General features: G+C 45.3%; 1 protein-coding gene and 1 long non-coding RNA gene across 2 annotated transcripts; both read left to right on the forward strand.

Annotated features, from left to right (window-relative positions):
- Positions 1-3,218: 3,218 nt before the first annotated feature.
- LOC144933300 (uncharacterized) lies at positions 3,219-6,442 on the forward strand. Its single transcript, XR_013637011.1, has 3 exons — positions 3,219-3,383; positions 5,753-5,897; positions 6,357-6,442. It is a non-coding gene; the product is annotated as an uncharacterized LOC144933300 (long non-coding RNA).
- A 67-nt stretch (positions 6,443-6,509) lies between these two features.
- Positions 6,510-14,322, forward strand: LOC144933301 (chymotrypsinogen B-like). The gene is made up of 8 exons (XM_078857986.1): positions 6,510-6,535; positions 7,479-7,629; positions 8,177-8,343; positions 10,205-10,258; positions 10,463-10,631; positions 11,817-12,091; positions 12,404-12,549; positions 14,040-14,322. Exons 2-8 carry the CDS (start codon positions 7,481-7,483, stop codon positions 14,202-14,204), a joined length of 1,125 nt encoding a protein of 374 aa, XP_078714112.1. The 5' UTR covers positions 6,510-6,535; positions 7,479-7,480; the 3' UTR covers positions 14,205-14,322.
- Positions 14,323-17,819: the final 3,497 nt, after the last annotated feature.

A 17,819-nucleotide genomic window follows, 5' to 3' on the forward strand; every position in this document is an offset into this window, starting at 1 on the left:
CAAAAAGGTTACACCAGACCAGTTTTTTTTTATGGGGAGCAGTAGCATTGATTGCCTGCACAAACGAAGCTACTGCATTGATCACGTTCACCTATTCAGTCAAACCACCTGCATGTGTTGTCTGGAACTAGGGAGCTGCCACCTAAATTTTAAATGAAAATCTTTTTTCAATGTCAAGCATGATAAATGTGCGTGTGCTCATGTGAATGCAACTGAATATGGAATATAAATGGGATCGCACACCGATATACAACAACAGCCACTTTCTTGGTTCTTTCGGTAAAGTCACATAGAAGGGAAGTAATAAAATAAAACATAATAAAACAATTCTCACGACGTTTCGGCTGCAACGCAAGCAGCCGTCAGGTGAAAACCAGGTCTGTCGAGGCGACAGCGTCTGAATGAAACAGCACACGTGCTTGGAGCATATATATAAGCTGGGTTGGAAGGGGGGAAAAAGGGCGCCTTGACAAAAGAATATGCATATCAAGAGGAATTTAGCATATTTATGGGAAATGCAGGTATGTGATTAGTACTACTTATGCCCGTGCATTATGCAGGATTAGCAGCATCAAAGGGAGGGGATATGGGAAATGCAGGTATGTGATTAGTACTACTTATGCCCGTGCATTATGCAGGATTAGCAGCATCAAAGGGAGGGGATATGGGAAATGCAGGTATGTGATTAGTACTACTTATGCCCGTGCATTATGCAGGATTAGCAGCATCAAAGGGAGGGGATATGGGAAATGCAGGTATGTGATTAGTACTACTTATGCCCGTGCATTATGCAGGATTAGCAGCATCAAAGGGAGGGGATAGGGGTAGCATTAAGTAGTGCTAATCACATACCTGCATTTCCCATAAATATGCATATTCTTTTGTCAAGGCGCCCTTTTTCCCCCCTTCCAACCCAGCTTATATATATGCTCCAAGCACGTGTGCTGTTTCATTCAGACGCTGTCGCCTCGACAGACCTGGTTTTCATCTGAGGACGGCTGCTTGCGTTGTAGCCGAAACGTCGTGAGAATAGTTTTATTATGTTTTATTTTTATTATTTTATTACTTGCCTTCTACGTGACTTTACCGAAAGAACCAAGAAGATGAATCCCTGCAGTCATGAAAGCTTTAAATCGAAATTTAACAGCCACTTTGCTCTTATTTTATTTTTGAGTTCTGTTTTATTTCACCTGCGTAATGAAAAATGGCAAAACAACCCCAATAACCGACAGCAGTGTAATGACATAGGGGCTGTAATGTTTTTATTTTATTTGTTATTTATTGGTGATATTTACAATCATGGAAATTCCACGTGTTTAATGTTGGAGGCCACATTTTTCATAGGACACCACTGATGTTTTTCCCAGAAAGTGGTACTGATTTTATTGACCCCAGATGGATGATGGACGACTATACCACTACCAGGATGTGAACACGCAACTTTATGATTAAGTGCTATTCAAAGTGCCCTTCCTTGCAATTAACACAGCTTACATAAATATATGTGCGTAGCAACAGTTCAATATCGTAGCCTTTGAACATTGAAGACTTGTCTATATCCTGCCTGAAACATATTTCCTCCTAATTAGATGAGATATTGGGATGTGGAGGGATTTTGAACAACACCTATGGATGGATATCTTCCCCAAACTACCCAAATGACTACAGCTACAATCTGCATTGCGAGTGGAGATTCGAGGCACCAGATGATGCAGAAATTTACGTGACTTTCTACATAACTGAGTAAGTACTGGTGGATCATGGTTACATCATTCAAAGAAATTCAGGAGTGTGCAAAGCATGCATTGATATGCACGCAATGATATTTTTATTTCTTTAATCAAAATGTCTTCCTGGAAGAAAAAAAACCTGAGATGGAACGTTTTATATGACAGAGGTAACTAGGATACACATTGCATCTGAATCAGTCAAAACTATTTTAATTTCTAAATTGTTGATTACTTCTGCCATATAAAACTTGGCCAAGATTAATTTGATCCCTAACAAAGTGTTTCTCGTGACAATGCTCTGAAACCCGTGTGACATCATTCCAGTCAGACAGCTGTGGAATCCAAGTTGACTCAGACCACTAAGCAAATCATTAATCACGAGATAATTTTAGCCAATCACAGAACCAAGTCACCTCATCAATACCAACTAAATAATAATAATGAAGTCCTTTATAAACAGGTGAGAGTACATACTGGATCGATATACAAGTCTAAATACACATTGAAAAATGCAACATTGCCCGATGGCAAATCGCCCGATGATGCTGGATGTAATTATCAGCGAAATGTATTCAAATTGTAAATGTTGTGGATTTACTCTCCCAACACACCGATGGGCTGAAGTAGTAACTAATACAGGGAGGAACAATGTTCCACACTGCCCACCAGGGATTATTTAGCTATCTGTCTGACTGTATGTCTGTCGTGCATAAATAAATATATAATACACACAGCTCTTTGATTGGTGGAGACCTTACAAACAGCTCTTTGATTGGTGGAGACCTACTGCCGGGTACGGAGAGGGGAGGTGCCTAAGGGAGGAGGGTCAGGGGAGGGGCCTAAGGAAGGGGGGAGTCAGGAGAGGGGCCTGAGGGGGGGATCAGAGGAGGGGCCTAAGGGAGGGGGGGGTCAGGGGAGGGGCCTAAGGATATGGGGGGTGGTCAGGGGAGGGGCCTAAGGGAAGGGGGGGGGGGGGTAAGGGGAGGTGCTTAAGCACGGGGGAGGGGCCGATAGTTAAGGGAGCTGGCTACCTGGCTGGCTGCCTGGCTACCTCAAGTCAAGTTATCTTGTACACAGGTAGGAACAACAGGTTCCACACTCCCCACCAGGGATTATTTGTCTGTCTGTCTGTCGGCCACGAATGCGCTGTCCAACCAAGTTCCTACCTGCCCACTCCGAAGGAACGTGTTTGGCACGTTGTTTACGCGACAAACCTTACTGGCCGTGTCGGGTGGTGGAGGGTTACGACACATTTATACTTACGCGATCTAACACAAAACCTTTGTGAATAATATTGGTCGCTAAAGCCGACGTGTTAAATTGGTTTTCGTGTTTAGGCTGTTTTTAAAGCAGCACTGTTTCTGGCTGTCCACATTCCAATATTTCAAGACAGCTGTTTCAAGCACTTAGTGGCATTGTGTTGAAAGTCACTAATTACCTGTATATGATGATAACCCTATTTTACCCACAGCATTGAGGAATCCGATGGATGCACCGCAGACAGTCTCCAGATTTACAATGAAAGCGCCACGGTGCCCGACAGGCTTTGCGGGACTTATGTATACAAGAGAGTCACATTGACTGCACCAGCGAGGATTGTGTTCACGTCTGACGGGCAAAACGAAGGTCGTGGGTTTGAAATGTACTACAGAGGTATGGTCCAAGTTCCTGTGCGTACAATCACGACCTAGTCGACTGTGCATTGCTTTTCATGTGTGTGTGTGCTGTATGTATATTATGAGTGTAGGCAAACCGTCAGACCTGTAATTGTGGCCGTTTCATGAAGCGTAACATGCTGACCTTGTTTTGAGTGTTGCTGCGATGATCACGAGGAGGAGACGAGGCTGGATTTTCAAATTGGCTTATGTAGATGAACAATCCAAACAGAGGTGGTTAGGTGGCTCAACTGATTCCACTGAAATCTTCTTCAAATCTGTGGTGAAACCAGATTATCTAATGGAATGAATTGTTAAATGTATCGGCGACTGCATAAAAGGATCACCATATGTTGTTGGAAGAGTCATACTTGAGTGATTTCCAATGTTTGCAAACATCACCTATTGGAGATGTTCCCTGAAATGGTGTGGTACCCTGCAATTACATTTCCCAGACGGAAGTTTCCATCTCTTGCGTCATGATGGCATTATAATTATGGATAAATTAAACATAAATTACAGCTAACCACGGGACCGAGCAGGCATTACTGCAGAGACATGTGAAAGTGCAGCATAGGGTAGGAAGTTGATGTCCCCTTCTCATTATTCGTAAATGTGTATGTGTGCTGGCCACAAACGGCCCTTGTATGCCATGCCAGCAGCACTTACCTCCGAGATCATGCAGGCCAAATGGGGTAGAGTTGGGTGAAGTTTTGTCTCTGTGCATACATGTCCACTTCTGAAACGTGTGTAATGTGCACCGTGCCATGGTCCCAGAAACGTAGGTTCCACTCACAGACATTGCACATCAGCGGCAGGTGGTATCCGAACCTATACATGGGTACTTGGTGCAGTGTGTAATATTAGCATTTGGACGACACACCATCTGAGAGAGACGGGGAGTGTAATTCTGTCGTGACCCATACACATTTCCTCTATTTTATGCAGCTGAGAGCCTATTGAGACGAACTGTCCCTTTGCATGGGAGACCTGTGTGACAATTCAATACTATGCAACATGTGAACAAATGGCAAATACATCTGATATTATAATAATATCAACCTTTTCCACAATGTTAAACACAAAACACATTCCTGCGGAGAGAGCTGGTAGGAACGTTCGGTTGCTCGGCGTAATGTATTCCGCAAATATGGCCGACTGTGAGGGCGGGCACAAGCCGGCGTGAGTAGGTTAAACGTTGAGTTTTATAAGGGCACCACGGGGTGACCAGCCCCACCCCTCCCACCCCCCACCCAGCCCCACCCTCCCCACCCAGCCCCTCCCCACCCTCCCCTCTCCACCCAGCCCCACCCCTCTCATTTTTGGATGCACGACGGACGGACACAATAATCCCCTGTGGGCTGGTGTAACAAGAAGGTTCCTACCAGTATAACAATACATTGACAATCATGCAGAATACATTCGGCAAAATACAACTGAATTTTCTGCAAGATATATGTTTTTCTTGATGGGTACTCCTGGGAAGTAATTCAATGGTATTCAAAGGAATTCAGTAGTTATCACTTTTAGGGAGTTCATTCACCTTACAGCAATCTGAGGAATTGAAAGTGATGGGTTTTTTTATTCAGGAAAATTACATTGTGGCATTTTATTCATCGTAATACAATACAACTGCAGACTATTTAGCACAATAATGAGGAAAGTGTAACCATTGAAAAAGTAACCGTTTTTGACGGTTGTGGCGCATGAGGCAAAGATGACGCTACATGATGACACGTACCAGGACGTTGCTCGCATATAATCGATGGGCCCAGGTAAGATGGGATATGTCCATCTATGATATGATTTTAAAATGGTGCTCGTGCAGCTTATTGCAAATGGTAGAACTGACGAGCAGTGCCAGAGCTGATTGGCTAAATTGACAACATTATTTCATCAAAGGTAATGTTTTTTTTTATATAAACTGCACAGACTTTCAAATTACACCTCATCGAAATTACTGGAATTATTCAAACATAAATTATCCACATAGTAATTCGTTAAAAAACAATTACAGTTCAGACAGTGATCCAGGTTTTATTTCTGGTCATGCATAGCACTAGTGAGCACCCGGCTAGGTAGTAGAATACACTGTTCTAGAATTAGTAGGTTCTCACTAACATTGCTTGTTTCATCAAAATCATTCAGATACATGTGATATGTGTGTATGTACATGTCACATGTGACATTGTGTAATATAAGCATGATTAATGTGGACGTTCAGTGTATATGTATGATCATTGGATTCCTCCGGTCAAAATAAAGATTCTGATATGTACGTTGAAAGAAGCAAATAGCTTGTCTCAACCATATATGGAACTAGATTCATAGTCTTGTCGAATTATGTTTTGTTCTCTTCGTCATCAGTTTCCGTGCCATGTGGGGGGAACATGTCTGGGTGGCAAGGTTCAATTTCGACCCCGTATAATGGTGGTGTGTACAACCAGTACTGTGTCTGGACAATAGACACGCCACCCAACACCATCATCAAGCTTTCCTTCCAACAATTCAGGTAATAATTGTATAACATTCCTTGTAAAGATGTTGTGTGTGTGTGTTTTTAAAGATTATTGCAAAGTTTTGCTTAAGATTTCAAGTTGTGGCGGGTGAATTAGGTAGCTTGAGTGCCCAGAGAAAACTCACATTGTGGGATATAAACAAAGTTGTTATTGACTTTCGATTTAAAGCTTTCGTGACTGCAGGGATTCATCTTCTTGGTTCTTTGGGTAAAGTCACGTAGAAGATAAATAATAAAATAATAAAAATAAAACATAATAAAATAATTCTCACGACGTTTCGGCCACAACGCAAGCAGCCGTCCTCAGGTGAAGAACAGGTCTGTCGGAAAGACAGCGTCGTTATTTTATTATGTTTTATTTATGTTATTTTATTATTTCCCTTTTACGTGACTTTACCGAAAGAACCAAGAAGGTTGTTGTTATTGACTCTTCTTTCTTGTTGTTGTCTGCAGCATATCATACGAGTACAAGATTGACATTTACGATGGAGCAACTCAGGAGGCTCCTTACCTTGGCCGATTCAGTGGATACATTGTTCCACCTCCAGTTCTGTCCACGGGGAATTCTCTCTACCTCTATTTTTACAGCCCGAGTAGCTACTCCTATCCAACATTCAATATCTTCTATGAAGGTACGACTAAGGCAATACTTTTGCTGAACCTATTGAACTATGGTTAAATCGAGCGTGAAGTATGGGACCAAGAACAGATCCTTTTATATAGAAGAGCTCTGCAATGATTACATCGTGGATAATTTTCTCAGAAGCTGATGCGACATAATCTACTTCAGTAGCTGTCTCTTTCGTGGGTTTCCCACAATATAAATACTAGAAAGCAACACATACATGGTGCCTTGCCTGTTCTTCAGCTGTCTGGGAAAATGACAAGGATATATCTATATGTCCTCAACAGACTATATCTTGTTTGGTTATCTGGTTGTTGTTTCCGGAGAGTTTAAGCTCATGTTTGAGTGTATTTTGTGAGGACTCAAACGACTAGGAGAGTCTCGTTTAGTGAGAATGACCTTGGTCACCAAAATAAGCAATATCATGAACAAAATACAACAATCATAATAGAGGTTTTTTTTAGGTTAGATCGCGTAAATATATAAATGTGTCGTTAAAACCCGCCACCACCCGACAGCCAACTAGGAAGGTTTGTCACGTAAACAGAACGTGGCCAATTCGTCACTAGTACAGTACACCGGTGTGTTGGAGAGCCAAGCCACACCGGTGTGCTGTACTAGTGACGAATTGGCACGTTCTGGAATTCAATCGTGCAAACGATTGTTAAATGATTAGCATGTAGCAGGCCACTCTTTTAAGAATATGCTAAAGAAAAGTGTTTTGGTTTTGTCATCTTCCATGGCCATTTCATGCCACAATGTGAAGTTATGCTCTCTGTATGACACCTGCAAAGCCACATTGGGAGTTGGGGCAACATTTGTAACAACATTTTTTACTTATGTTAGTATCTTTTTTTAAAGTTAAAAGTCGGAGTGTGATTCTAATAACATGATGGTTGACTAAGCACATGCTCACTGTTTTCATATCACCCGCTGTGTGGATAAAACAGCGATGAAGATCGAAACGGTTGCCGTGCTGCAGTCTCCCGGGAGAATCTCGTCCGGTGGCGTGACCCCGTTCTACAACGACACCTTGTTCTTCGTGTGGGAAGTGAACGCCGGCCCAGGCCTCAACGTCAAACTCAATTTCTCATCGCTTAGGTGAGGCATACATTCTGCATGAGACGCACATTTATGCGGGTGTTGACTTTCCTATCCCCTTTTCATCAACCAGCTCTGACCAGCATGGAGAAGTATGGCCAAACAGCCCCCATGACCAACGTGGTTAGGCCTTCGTCCAGGAGTGGATTGACAAAGGGCTGTACATTTGTGAATTTCAGCACTTGAGAAAAATGTGGCCAACAGTATAAGAAGGATTAACAGTATTGGGGAGGTTGTCGTGTGGTGTAGCGGTTCGTGCCCTGCGCTACGAACTTGGCGACCCAGGTTCGATTCCCGCTCACGGGCAGCACCAGTGACGATTATCTGGACCGGTCCTAGGCATCCCCTAGGTCGACTCAGCCTCAAATGAGTGCCTGGTGCAGTGTGTAAACATCGTCGCCGGGGAGACAAAGGCGGCCGGGCGTGGTGTTGGCCACCTCGTGTGCTGTGCCGGCCTTCAAAGGTGATCGCTAACAGCACTTGCCCCAACAGTCTGTTAAGGCTACACAGGGGATCTTTGTCTTTGTCTTTTTGTGTGTGTGTTTAGACTGGAGGACGACCCCCTGTGTCTCAATGAGAGCCTCACCGTCTATGACGGGTGGAGGTCTCCAAACACCAGCCTTGGCTCCTTCTGTGGGTCCAAGCTGCCCCCATCCGTGCGATCGACATCTTCTAGCCTCCAGCTGCTCCTCCGCCTCCGAAACAATCAGCCCTGTGCGTGGGAAGCCCAGCCAATGTTGTCATCTTCTAACTTCTTCTCTACCTCATGTATTTTCATCTCATCCCATTACTCATTTTCCGCCACATCTCACCTCCTCCTTTGTCTCACCTCTCCTTCCACATCGCTGCAAACCAACTCGTAGCCTTTTGACTTTGAGTCACGCATGCTGATATAGCACCACCTGGGTAAGCTAGTTTTCAAGTATAAAATAATACGCAGTCAATTAGTAGGCTACACCATGGAAGCGAATGCCTGTTGTACCACTTTCTAAGATAGATATCGCATGCTGGTTCAGTTTGTCAATTTTTTTCGTGTAAATCCCAACCTTTTGTTTAGAAAAATGTCTGTGCTTATTGAGACTGAGAATGTGGATGTAAAAAAAAATCATCTCACTTTACGTTCCTGCCTGCTGTCTGTATGTTAATGCTTTGCTGACTCTTTCTGTTCCCCCTCCTCCATGCGCACAGCCTCGGCTTCACTCGTTCCCTCTCCTCGCCCCCCTTCACTGGAATCAACTGCCCTTTCCACCTTCCGCTCTTCTCTTAAAACTCAATTATAATTTTCTCGTGCCCACCCCTCCTTCCCTATCCCGATCTCCCCATGGTCGCTCACCCATCATCGATCCACTCATCTCATTACCATCTTCCTTTATTCCACGCATCGTCACGACCACCTCATTTTACATATATCCCATCCACTCATCTTGTTTCATCATGGGAGTATGCTTCTCCTGTCTACCTCTGCTTTGTAGACTTGGAGAAGGCATATGACCGTGTTCCCCACAATGTCTTGTGGGAGGTGCTGCGGGAGTATGATGTACCGGGGCCGCTTTTGTGCGTTAACCGGTCCCTCTATTCCCAGAGTGAGAGGTGTGTCTGTATTCTTGGTGTTAAATCAACGTCGTTCACTGTGGGTGTTGGACTAGGCCAAGGGTGCGTCTTGTCTCCACTCCTGTTTGTGATTGTCATGGACAGGATTTCAAGGCGCAGCCGAGGTATGGAGAGTATCCAGTACAGGGGCAATGGAGGTGACGTCGCTGCTTTTTCAGACGACGTTGTCCTCTTTGCCTCGCCAGTCTGTGATCTCCAGAGTGCACTTGAACGATTTGATGCCGAGTGCGAAGCGACTGGGATGAAGATTAGCACCTCCAAATTTGAGGTCATGGTTCACTCCCAGCAGATGGTAGAGTGTGCTCTCCAGGTGAGGGGGAAGAGCTGCCCTTAGTGGAGGAGTTGAAGTACCTCAGGGTCTCTTTCATGAGTGATGGTAGGTAGGAGTAGGAGATCGGGCGGTGGATCGGTGCGGCATCCGCAATGATGCGGGTGCTGTACCATTCCGTGGAAGTGAAGCGGGAGCTGAGTTCTCTAACAAAGCTCTCGGTTTACAGGTCTATCTGCATTCCCACCCTCACATATGGTCATGAGCTTTGGGTAATGACCGAAAGGATGAGATCGCGGGTACAAAAAGCCAAAATGAGGTTTCTTTGCAAGGTTGCTGGGTAATCCGGGAGAGCCTTCGAGTCGAGCCGCTGCTCTTCCGGATCGAGAGGAGCCAGTTGAGGTGGTTTGGGCATCTGGTAAGGAGGACCCCCAGTAGACTCCCCCTGGAACTCTACCCGAAAACCGAAGACCCCGGGACTGGCCCAGGACACGCCGGTGGGACTTTGTCGCCCGGCTGGCCTTGGAACGCCTGGGAATTCCTCAGAAAGAGCTTGAGTCCGTTGCCAGGGAAAGGGAAGTCTGGACAGCTCTGCTCAACATGCTGCCGCCACAAACCCCCTCCATGACAAGCGGATTGATAAAGGAAAGAATGATGCTTCTTAGTCATGTTAAAGCTACCTATTTTTTGTTGCAGGGAAAGGGTTCGACCTGAGCTTTCTTGAAACTTCGCAGGTGCCATCTATGAAAGGTCAGTGGTGAATTCATTACCAAGATGGAAAATATAACGCTATTGCAATATGATGTTAAGTTATCGATTAGACACAACTGAGGTTGAATGGCAGTGAATGACGGTGAAAATGTGAACAATTTATGAGTTTGGCAGAATTACGATTCTCATGACACTCGTCCCTTGGAGCTCATTTGCTGTCTCGTTCTCCCTGCGCGTGCCCAGGATGTGGCGTCCAATACTCTGCGGGTGGTAGGGACCGCATTGTTGGGGGGACGCCCGCCACGAGTGGCAAGTGGCCCTGGCAGGCAAGCCTCCGCAATTACGGGAGCCACGTGTGTGGCGCCAGTCTCATCTCCGAGCGCTGGCTCGTGGCGGCTGCTCACTGCTTCATGTGAGTTGTCTCGGCCTTGCTGTGCGCTGCGTTGCACCACTATCCGAGTAGATAACCTCGCATTCAATAAACCTTCAGAGCCAGGGTGAACATCTGACTCCAAACGTATAACATGAATTGAACGAGGTAAAACTGATGGAAAAACACAGCACAAAATACAGCATCTGTTAATACTGAATAGCTATACAAGAGAATAAGCTACTGTGTTAAATAAGGGCACATCGTGTAATCACCATACTGCAGCCTAAATGTACAGCACTGCACATAACTCTGAACTGTGGATGAGATATTTCGTCATCCTTGCTCTCAAGATCGCAATAAGGTTACATGGGTACAAGTCTGACTCGACTTATTCAATTACAAGTAATATTCCCAATAATGCAAGTGGCAGGCTTCGTTGTTAGCTAGGCCTCATATGTATCATAACAATTTAACAGCATTATAAAGGCATTTACCGCATTATAACGGCCATTCTAACATTATAACAACATTCCCAGTATTATAAGAACATAAACGAACTTACAGACAATGCTTCTTAAAGTCCCACAATGAACCTGTCTTCACTGAGACGCTATTTGTGCCTCCATTTTGTTCTCTGTGTAATGGCTGACACCCTGTCGCGTGGCTTAGAGAATGTCAAATCGTAACTTCCTGGTCACGTGACCAAACTCAACATCAATACAGGAAATTCCTGTGTACGCACACACCCACACCTGCCGTGAGGCAGAACATGAGTCCTGCTGCATCGTCGGGGCAGGGCTTCTTTCGTTGTCGAAAAAAATTACAGGAAGCATTGAGACATTTGCTAAATAAATGCACAACATGGACCCCCAAAGCGTTATGGAACCACAGAGCCATTTCTCACTGTCGGTGAATGTCAAAACTGAAATATCGACACATTTATATTTACGCGATCTAACCCAAAAAAAACCTTTGTTATGGATGATATTGGTTGCGAAATCCTACGTGTTAAACCAAAACTGAAACAAGTTCCTTTAAATTAAATTGAAACATAACTGAAAATATTTTTAATTTTAAGCTGCTGAAGTTAAGGAGTTATTTGTAAGGAATTATATTGGGACCAGGTTGAGATAATTAACTTTGCTACACTTGGCGGCTCGCGACAGAACTCTGCATCGGGCCGCGTCCACATCACCACGTGTCAATGTGGCGTCCCCCTGACAGGTACAGCAGCAACGTCTACGAGTGGCAGGTGTACCTGGGCATCACGTACATCTACGACAGCGCTAACGCAGTGATAGTGAACGTGGCTCAGATCATCACTCACGAGCGTTTCAACATCAGCACCATTGACTACGACATTGCCCTGGTGCGGCTGAGTGACCCCGTCTCTTTCAACCACCGCGTCTCACCGATCTGCCTGCCACCGAGCACCAGCCATTTCCCACAGCCCGGCAAGACCTGCTTCATCTCGGGCTGGGGACGGACATCATTGGCCGGTGAGGCAAGCAAGGCCTGGTTTGACTGGTTTAGAGATGTGTATGCAGGTCGAGTTTTTTTGGTCCTATAGGTTAAACTTCGAGAGTGTAGGTCTGATTAACAAAAAGCCCTGGTGCTTATTGGTGCCTCTTGGAATTGGGCGTTCTTATTGGCAACGTTAGGTCGCTGAGGGCGTGGACAAGGTACTGGTTGGCTTGTTGCATCGCAGGACCATGAAGGATGGCCTTCATTCAGCAGTGGATTAATCATGGCTGATGATGGAAGGTTGTGGGATATCTTGTATCTCATTGCCTGTGACTCGTCTGTTGCAGAGAGTGGCATACACTATGACCTCCTGGAAGCTCCCATGCAGATCTTCAGCCATGAAGCCTGCTCGTCGAACCTGATGAACGGGGACTTAATCACGACACGCATGATCTGCATCGGACACCCTGCCGGTGCAATAAGCTCCTGCCAGGTATGAATGTCACAGCAGCCAATAAGGCACTGATTCAAATGTTTCTTCTTGAGGTGCCTTTGTTATTAACATTGGTTTTCCAAAAGTGTTCCATGCTGCCCTTTGTTTGTTGGTTTATATCTTTTTTGATCTCAGACTGCTTTCAATAATTGGTCTTTAGTACACATACTCTGATGCTTTTCCAGTTGTGCTCCTCCTACAGACTTGCTTCGTGAACTGTTGCAGGACTTTTGTTTTGCTCGCATTTATCGAGCTAAACTTTGTGGCCTTTATTTTTCTTCTATCACTTCCCATAGTTTATTCACATTAAAATGCTCTGATGACCATTTTCAAAACAAATGCTGACAAGCATGCAAATAAAAACGGAGAGATCGGTGCTCGATATTACGTTACGCAACAAAAGAAAACATAAGCAGATGAAAAACACAAGTGTGACTCTCACTAAAAAGTAAGCGGTCTTGGACGTCACTAGAAGTGGTAATTTCCAGTGGTCGAGACTAATGACAGAGTGGAAGCCAAAGGAGGGAACACGCCCTAGAGGGGCCGTCCACCACAGGAACCGAGTTGTTAAGATTGTTACATCGCAGGGAGAGGGTGATGTCTTCGTACACGGTTGATGATGATGGGCAATGAAAAGACAGCGTCGTGCATTATTTTTGACAGCCCGTTAGACATAATATAGGTTGTGGTTATATACGAATTTTGTCGACAAGCAAAACTAAGGAAATCACGGTAGATTGCAGATCAGTGATGGTTAAACGTAAAACCTTGAGGTCTCTGGTTATTTCCTATAGGTGAGGAAATTCAATAATATCATTAACTGTATGTGCGGAATGGAAGATGTTCACACCAAATCAAACATTATTTTCCAACAATGTATTTGTAATGGTGCAGGAGCACAAATAAAAACAACATCGACACATTCGTCAATAACACTACCTTAACAGAATGTATAATATTTTGATTTAAAGCTTTCGTGACTGCAGGGATTCATCTTCTTGGTTCTTTCGGTAAAGTCACGTAGAAGGGAAGTAATAAAAATAAAACATAATAAAATAATTCTCGAAACGTCGTGAGAATTATTTTATTATGTTTTATTTTTATTATTTTATTACTTCCCTTCTACGTGACTTTACCGAAAGAACCAAGAAGAAGAATGTATAATAGGTGACATTTCAGGCAATGGCCCTTATTCATATATGAAAGAACATTTGAGGTCCGTTTAGATGATTACAGTATATTGAGAAGTCCTAAAATACTATTTTAAAATTCGTGGGTGTGTGATTCACACACCGAGTGTCCACGGAGGTGTCTCTTTGGTACAAACGACTCGGGCCACAGAGTATGGTACAACCCATCTCAGTGCAGGACAATGAACAAACGCTCCTCAAAAAAGTCAACAAGCGCCAATGGGTACTGAGACGCGCGGGCATTTACTCCGTGACGTTTTGCGATATATCGACGCCCGATCGCTGTCTCTGCGGCTGCAGGGAGACTCGGGGGGCCCCCTCGCCTGCCAGGGCACAGACAAGGCCTGGTATCTGAGCGGTGTCACCAGCTGGGCCTTTGACTGCGCCCTCCCCATGAAACCCTCCGTCTACACCAAGACCAGCAAGTTCCTGCCGTGGATCAAGCGGTACACAGACCTGCCCTGAGGACGGATGAACGATGCACGCGGGCGGTAGTTCTACAATGTTCATTGCTCGTCAGGGCCACCAGATGGTGCTCTAGACGAGTGGTTTGCCGCTTGCGTTTGAATTTAATTTTAACAAGCCCCAAAGTTACTGTACGTGATATCTCAGCAAAGTTCGAAAAACGTCATGTTTTGAGGCTCAAAGCTAATAATTGCTAACTTGACTTTGTGTTTCCCAATCTGAAATCAGTTTCTTTTCGTACATCATTGGGTTAAGGAAAATAAGCGAAATTATTCGATCAGGGAAGTATATTTTACTTTGATTTAGGGAAAATAGATCTTTTTTTTTGACAGATATGTTTTAACTGTCTTGGGTGTATTTGTCATAACTGGAAAAGGAAATAAATATGTTGCTTTGCATGTTTACTGTTGTATTTATTTTCTGTTCAAGTACTGATATGTCATTCATTTGTGTTCTCATGGTTGCACCGGTTTCACCTCCAGCTACTTAACACCAGGCCCGCAATTAAACATACACAACGTTTTAGGCAGGCATGATTATTGTGGTATAACGAAAGTTTCCCCCTTGTTGGGGTAAGTTCTGTTAGCGAGCACCGATGAATACCAGCATGACACACGAGGGGGTGGGTGGCCAGCACCAATGCCCAACCTCCTTTATCTCCGTAGTGGCGATGTTTACACACCACACCAGGTACTCATTGAAGGCTGAGTCGACCTAGGGAAGGCCCAGGACCAATTCAGATAATAGTCGCTGCTGTCGGCCGTGAGCGGGAATCGAACTCGAGTCCCCGGGTTCGTAGCGCTGCGCGCCAACCGCTATACCACCGTTCCCCCACATACTGTCACAGCAGCACGGCGATTGCACAACATGGAAAGAGCTGGGGAGCAGAAACTGAAAAGGAAATAGTTGACACGGGGATGCGTGCAGAGAAGCAGAGGAGAGCAAGGGGGGATGGGGGGGGGGACTCAGGAGAGAGAGTTTGTGAGAGGAGCAGTAGGGACGGGGAAGAGGAGTTGTGGAGGAGCCAAGGAGAGACGTTGAGGATAGGATCTGGGGCCAGCTGACCACGTGGGTTGCCGCCATAATTCACGTTGACGAGCATTCGCAGCAATTCAAATGGAGCGGTGCCGCATAATTGCTTGAGGCCGACCTAAATGATCGGCTTGGCCAAATGGGAGCATGGGAGGAAACCGGAGAACTCGCAAGAAACTCTTGCAGAATTTTGGAAGAAAAAAAATTCCCGGAATCAAACCCAGGGCGTTCTGCCCGTGAGGTCCATTCGTCCAGCGTTATCCTCGTAATTTGCTGGCGGACCTTCATGGTCCGCTCCCGGCACAGAATCGGAGGGAAACGCGGCAGAAAATGTTTCAGAAGGTGCAAGAACCCGTAAAGCACGCGCATTTATTCCCTGGCGTCGGCATTGCGGAGTTTGCGGAGTTTGCGCAGTTTGTGGAGTTTGCACAGTTTGCTGAGTTTGCGCAGTTTGTGGAGTTTGCGCAGTTTGCGGAGTTTGCGCATATTGTGGAGTTTGCGCAGTTTGTGGAGTTTGCACAGTTTGTGGAGTTTGCGCAGTTTGTGGAGTTTGCGCAGTTTGCGGAGTTTGCGGAGTTTGCGCAGTTTGTGGAGTTTGCGCAGTTTGCGGAGTTGGTGGAAGGACCCCCACTAGAGGGAGCTCTAGAAGGTGCTTGCCAGACGTCTTGGGAGAAGTGGCAGATGCCGGCGATGCAGGTTGCGGAAGGTGAGCGAGGAGCGAGGCTGAGTGAATATGTGCTGAACGCATTAATTTTAAAAAGCAGGCCGTCGGTCTCAATGAGTTGTGGCATGGTTACAAATAAAGGGTGAGGACCACCGCTACTTCTAACGGTGGGAAGGGGAACGGTGGCGCAGTGGTTAGCGCACCCAGCGACCTGAATTTTGATTCCAGGCCACGACCTACATGAGTGGCAAGTGATATCTCAACCAGTCTTCCCCCCCGCCCCCTGCTATTCTTTCACCACCCCTCACTCACCAGCGCGATGGAGTATGGTCAAGCGAGCCACCGCGATCGACACGGAGATATAGCGATAAGATCAGATCGTGTGCAGCAGCGAGATGGAATCAGTGGGCTGGAGGAATACGATGAAGCTCTTTTGCAAATATGTCCATGAGTCGTGGCGTCGGCGTGGGGAGGCCTTCATCCAGCAGTGGGTAGACCATGGCTGATGATAATGATGACGTTTCAGTGACTACTCTCATGACGATAAGATACGAGCTGCGTTATGTCCAGTTCTCTCGTTTCCTCGCAACATGATGCCAAACACTCGCCTACTGGAACGCGCCAAACATCCCAATGCAGGACCCTCTTGAGAACGCGTGTTGAGGCTCACGCCGAGGCTGTACTGGTTAAATAAAAAAAACTATTGCAATACAATAAGAGTGAAAAAACACTAACAATACAGAGTACTAATGGTAAAGACAGTTCGCGATTAAACTTTTACCCAGACAGGAAGCAGCTCACAATCCGGTGGCGAGATGTTAACTACCTCGCCTGGGAGGTCGTGAGTTCGATCCCGACCCTGACGTCTGTATATTTGGAGTGTTGCGTGTCCTCCCCATGGTCGCGTGGATTTTTCTCCAGCGTCCTCCGGTTTTTACATCCACATTTAGAAACATGCATTTCGAGTATAGATAAGCACAGATGCCCCACGTGAGAAGCTCCTTCGTTGGGCTGTCAAATGTGAGCAGTTTGCTTCTGAAAAGAGCTGTATAGCCTAACCTTGAAAAAACAAATCGATTAATAGGTAAATCGGTTCGGTATCTGATTTCAAATCCTGTAGTTGGGAGTTGATTCAGCCCATCATCCCTCCAGGGTTGATGCAGTTTAGTCCCAACTTTGTGGGGAAGTCAACAGTGGTTGTCTGACTCGCCCGCCACAGTAATGTGGAATGGTCCAAGACTGGCTGTATAAGCACAGATGCCTCAATGCAAGACATCACTTTGACTTTGTAAATAATGTAGCACCACCAGAGCGCTATGGCAGTGCGCTTTTAATAATAAAAGATTGCTTTGTTATTAACCACGATAACAACAAAAGTATAAACAAACAGAGCAAACAATCAAGGAGTGAAAAGTATAAAACAAAACTGTGTAGAATATTGCCAGAGTTGCGTTTTTTTCTGTAGGCTCAGCCATTCATGGATCTACAATGCCTGCGGGTCACATGTCAACATATTATGATGATTATAATGACGACAATAGTTTAGATGTATACGGTTGACTTTTTTATAGTGACAAACCACTCTAAAATACAACTTGTAAAGTGAAGGGAACACTACCTTGATTTATGGTTAAACATTTTAATAAAAACACATACACATAAATGCAAACGTGTTCGGACAAATCTCTTCTGTAAAAACTCAATTTTTTGTAACTTTTTGGGAAAATAAGAAAGCTTGTACAACCGGCTCTAGATTTGTACTTTCGTCCGACCTGCCGTCTGAGATAAGAGGCCCTTGCAGGTTCGGTCCTGCCTGTCTGTCCCAGCCAGCGATAGCACTACCTCGCCCGATCCCTGACAGCATCCTTAACCACCATGCACGCGAGCCAGGGGTTGGCGGATAACAGAGACGGGAGGCG

Source organism: Lampetra fluviatilis, chromosome 7 (genome assembly GCF_964198595.1).
Source record: "Lampetra fluviatilis chromosome 7, kcLamFluv1.1, whole genome shotgun sequence".
In the NCBI taxonomy this organism is placed as follows: domain Eukaryota; kingdom Metazoa; phylum Chordata; class Hyperoartia; order Petromyzontiformes; family Petromyzontidae; genus Lampetra; species Lampetra fluviatilis.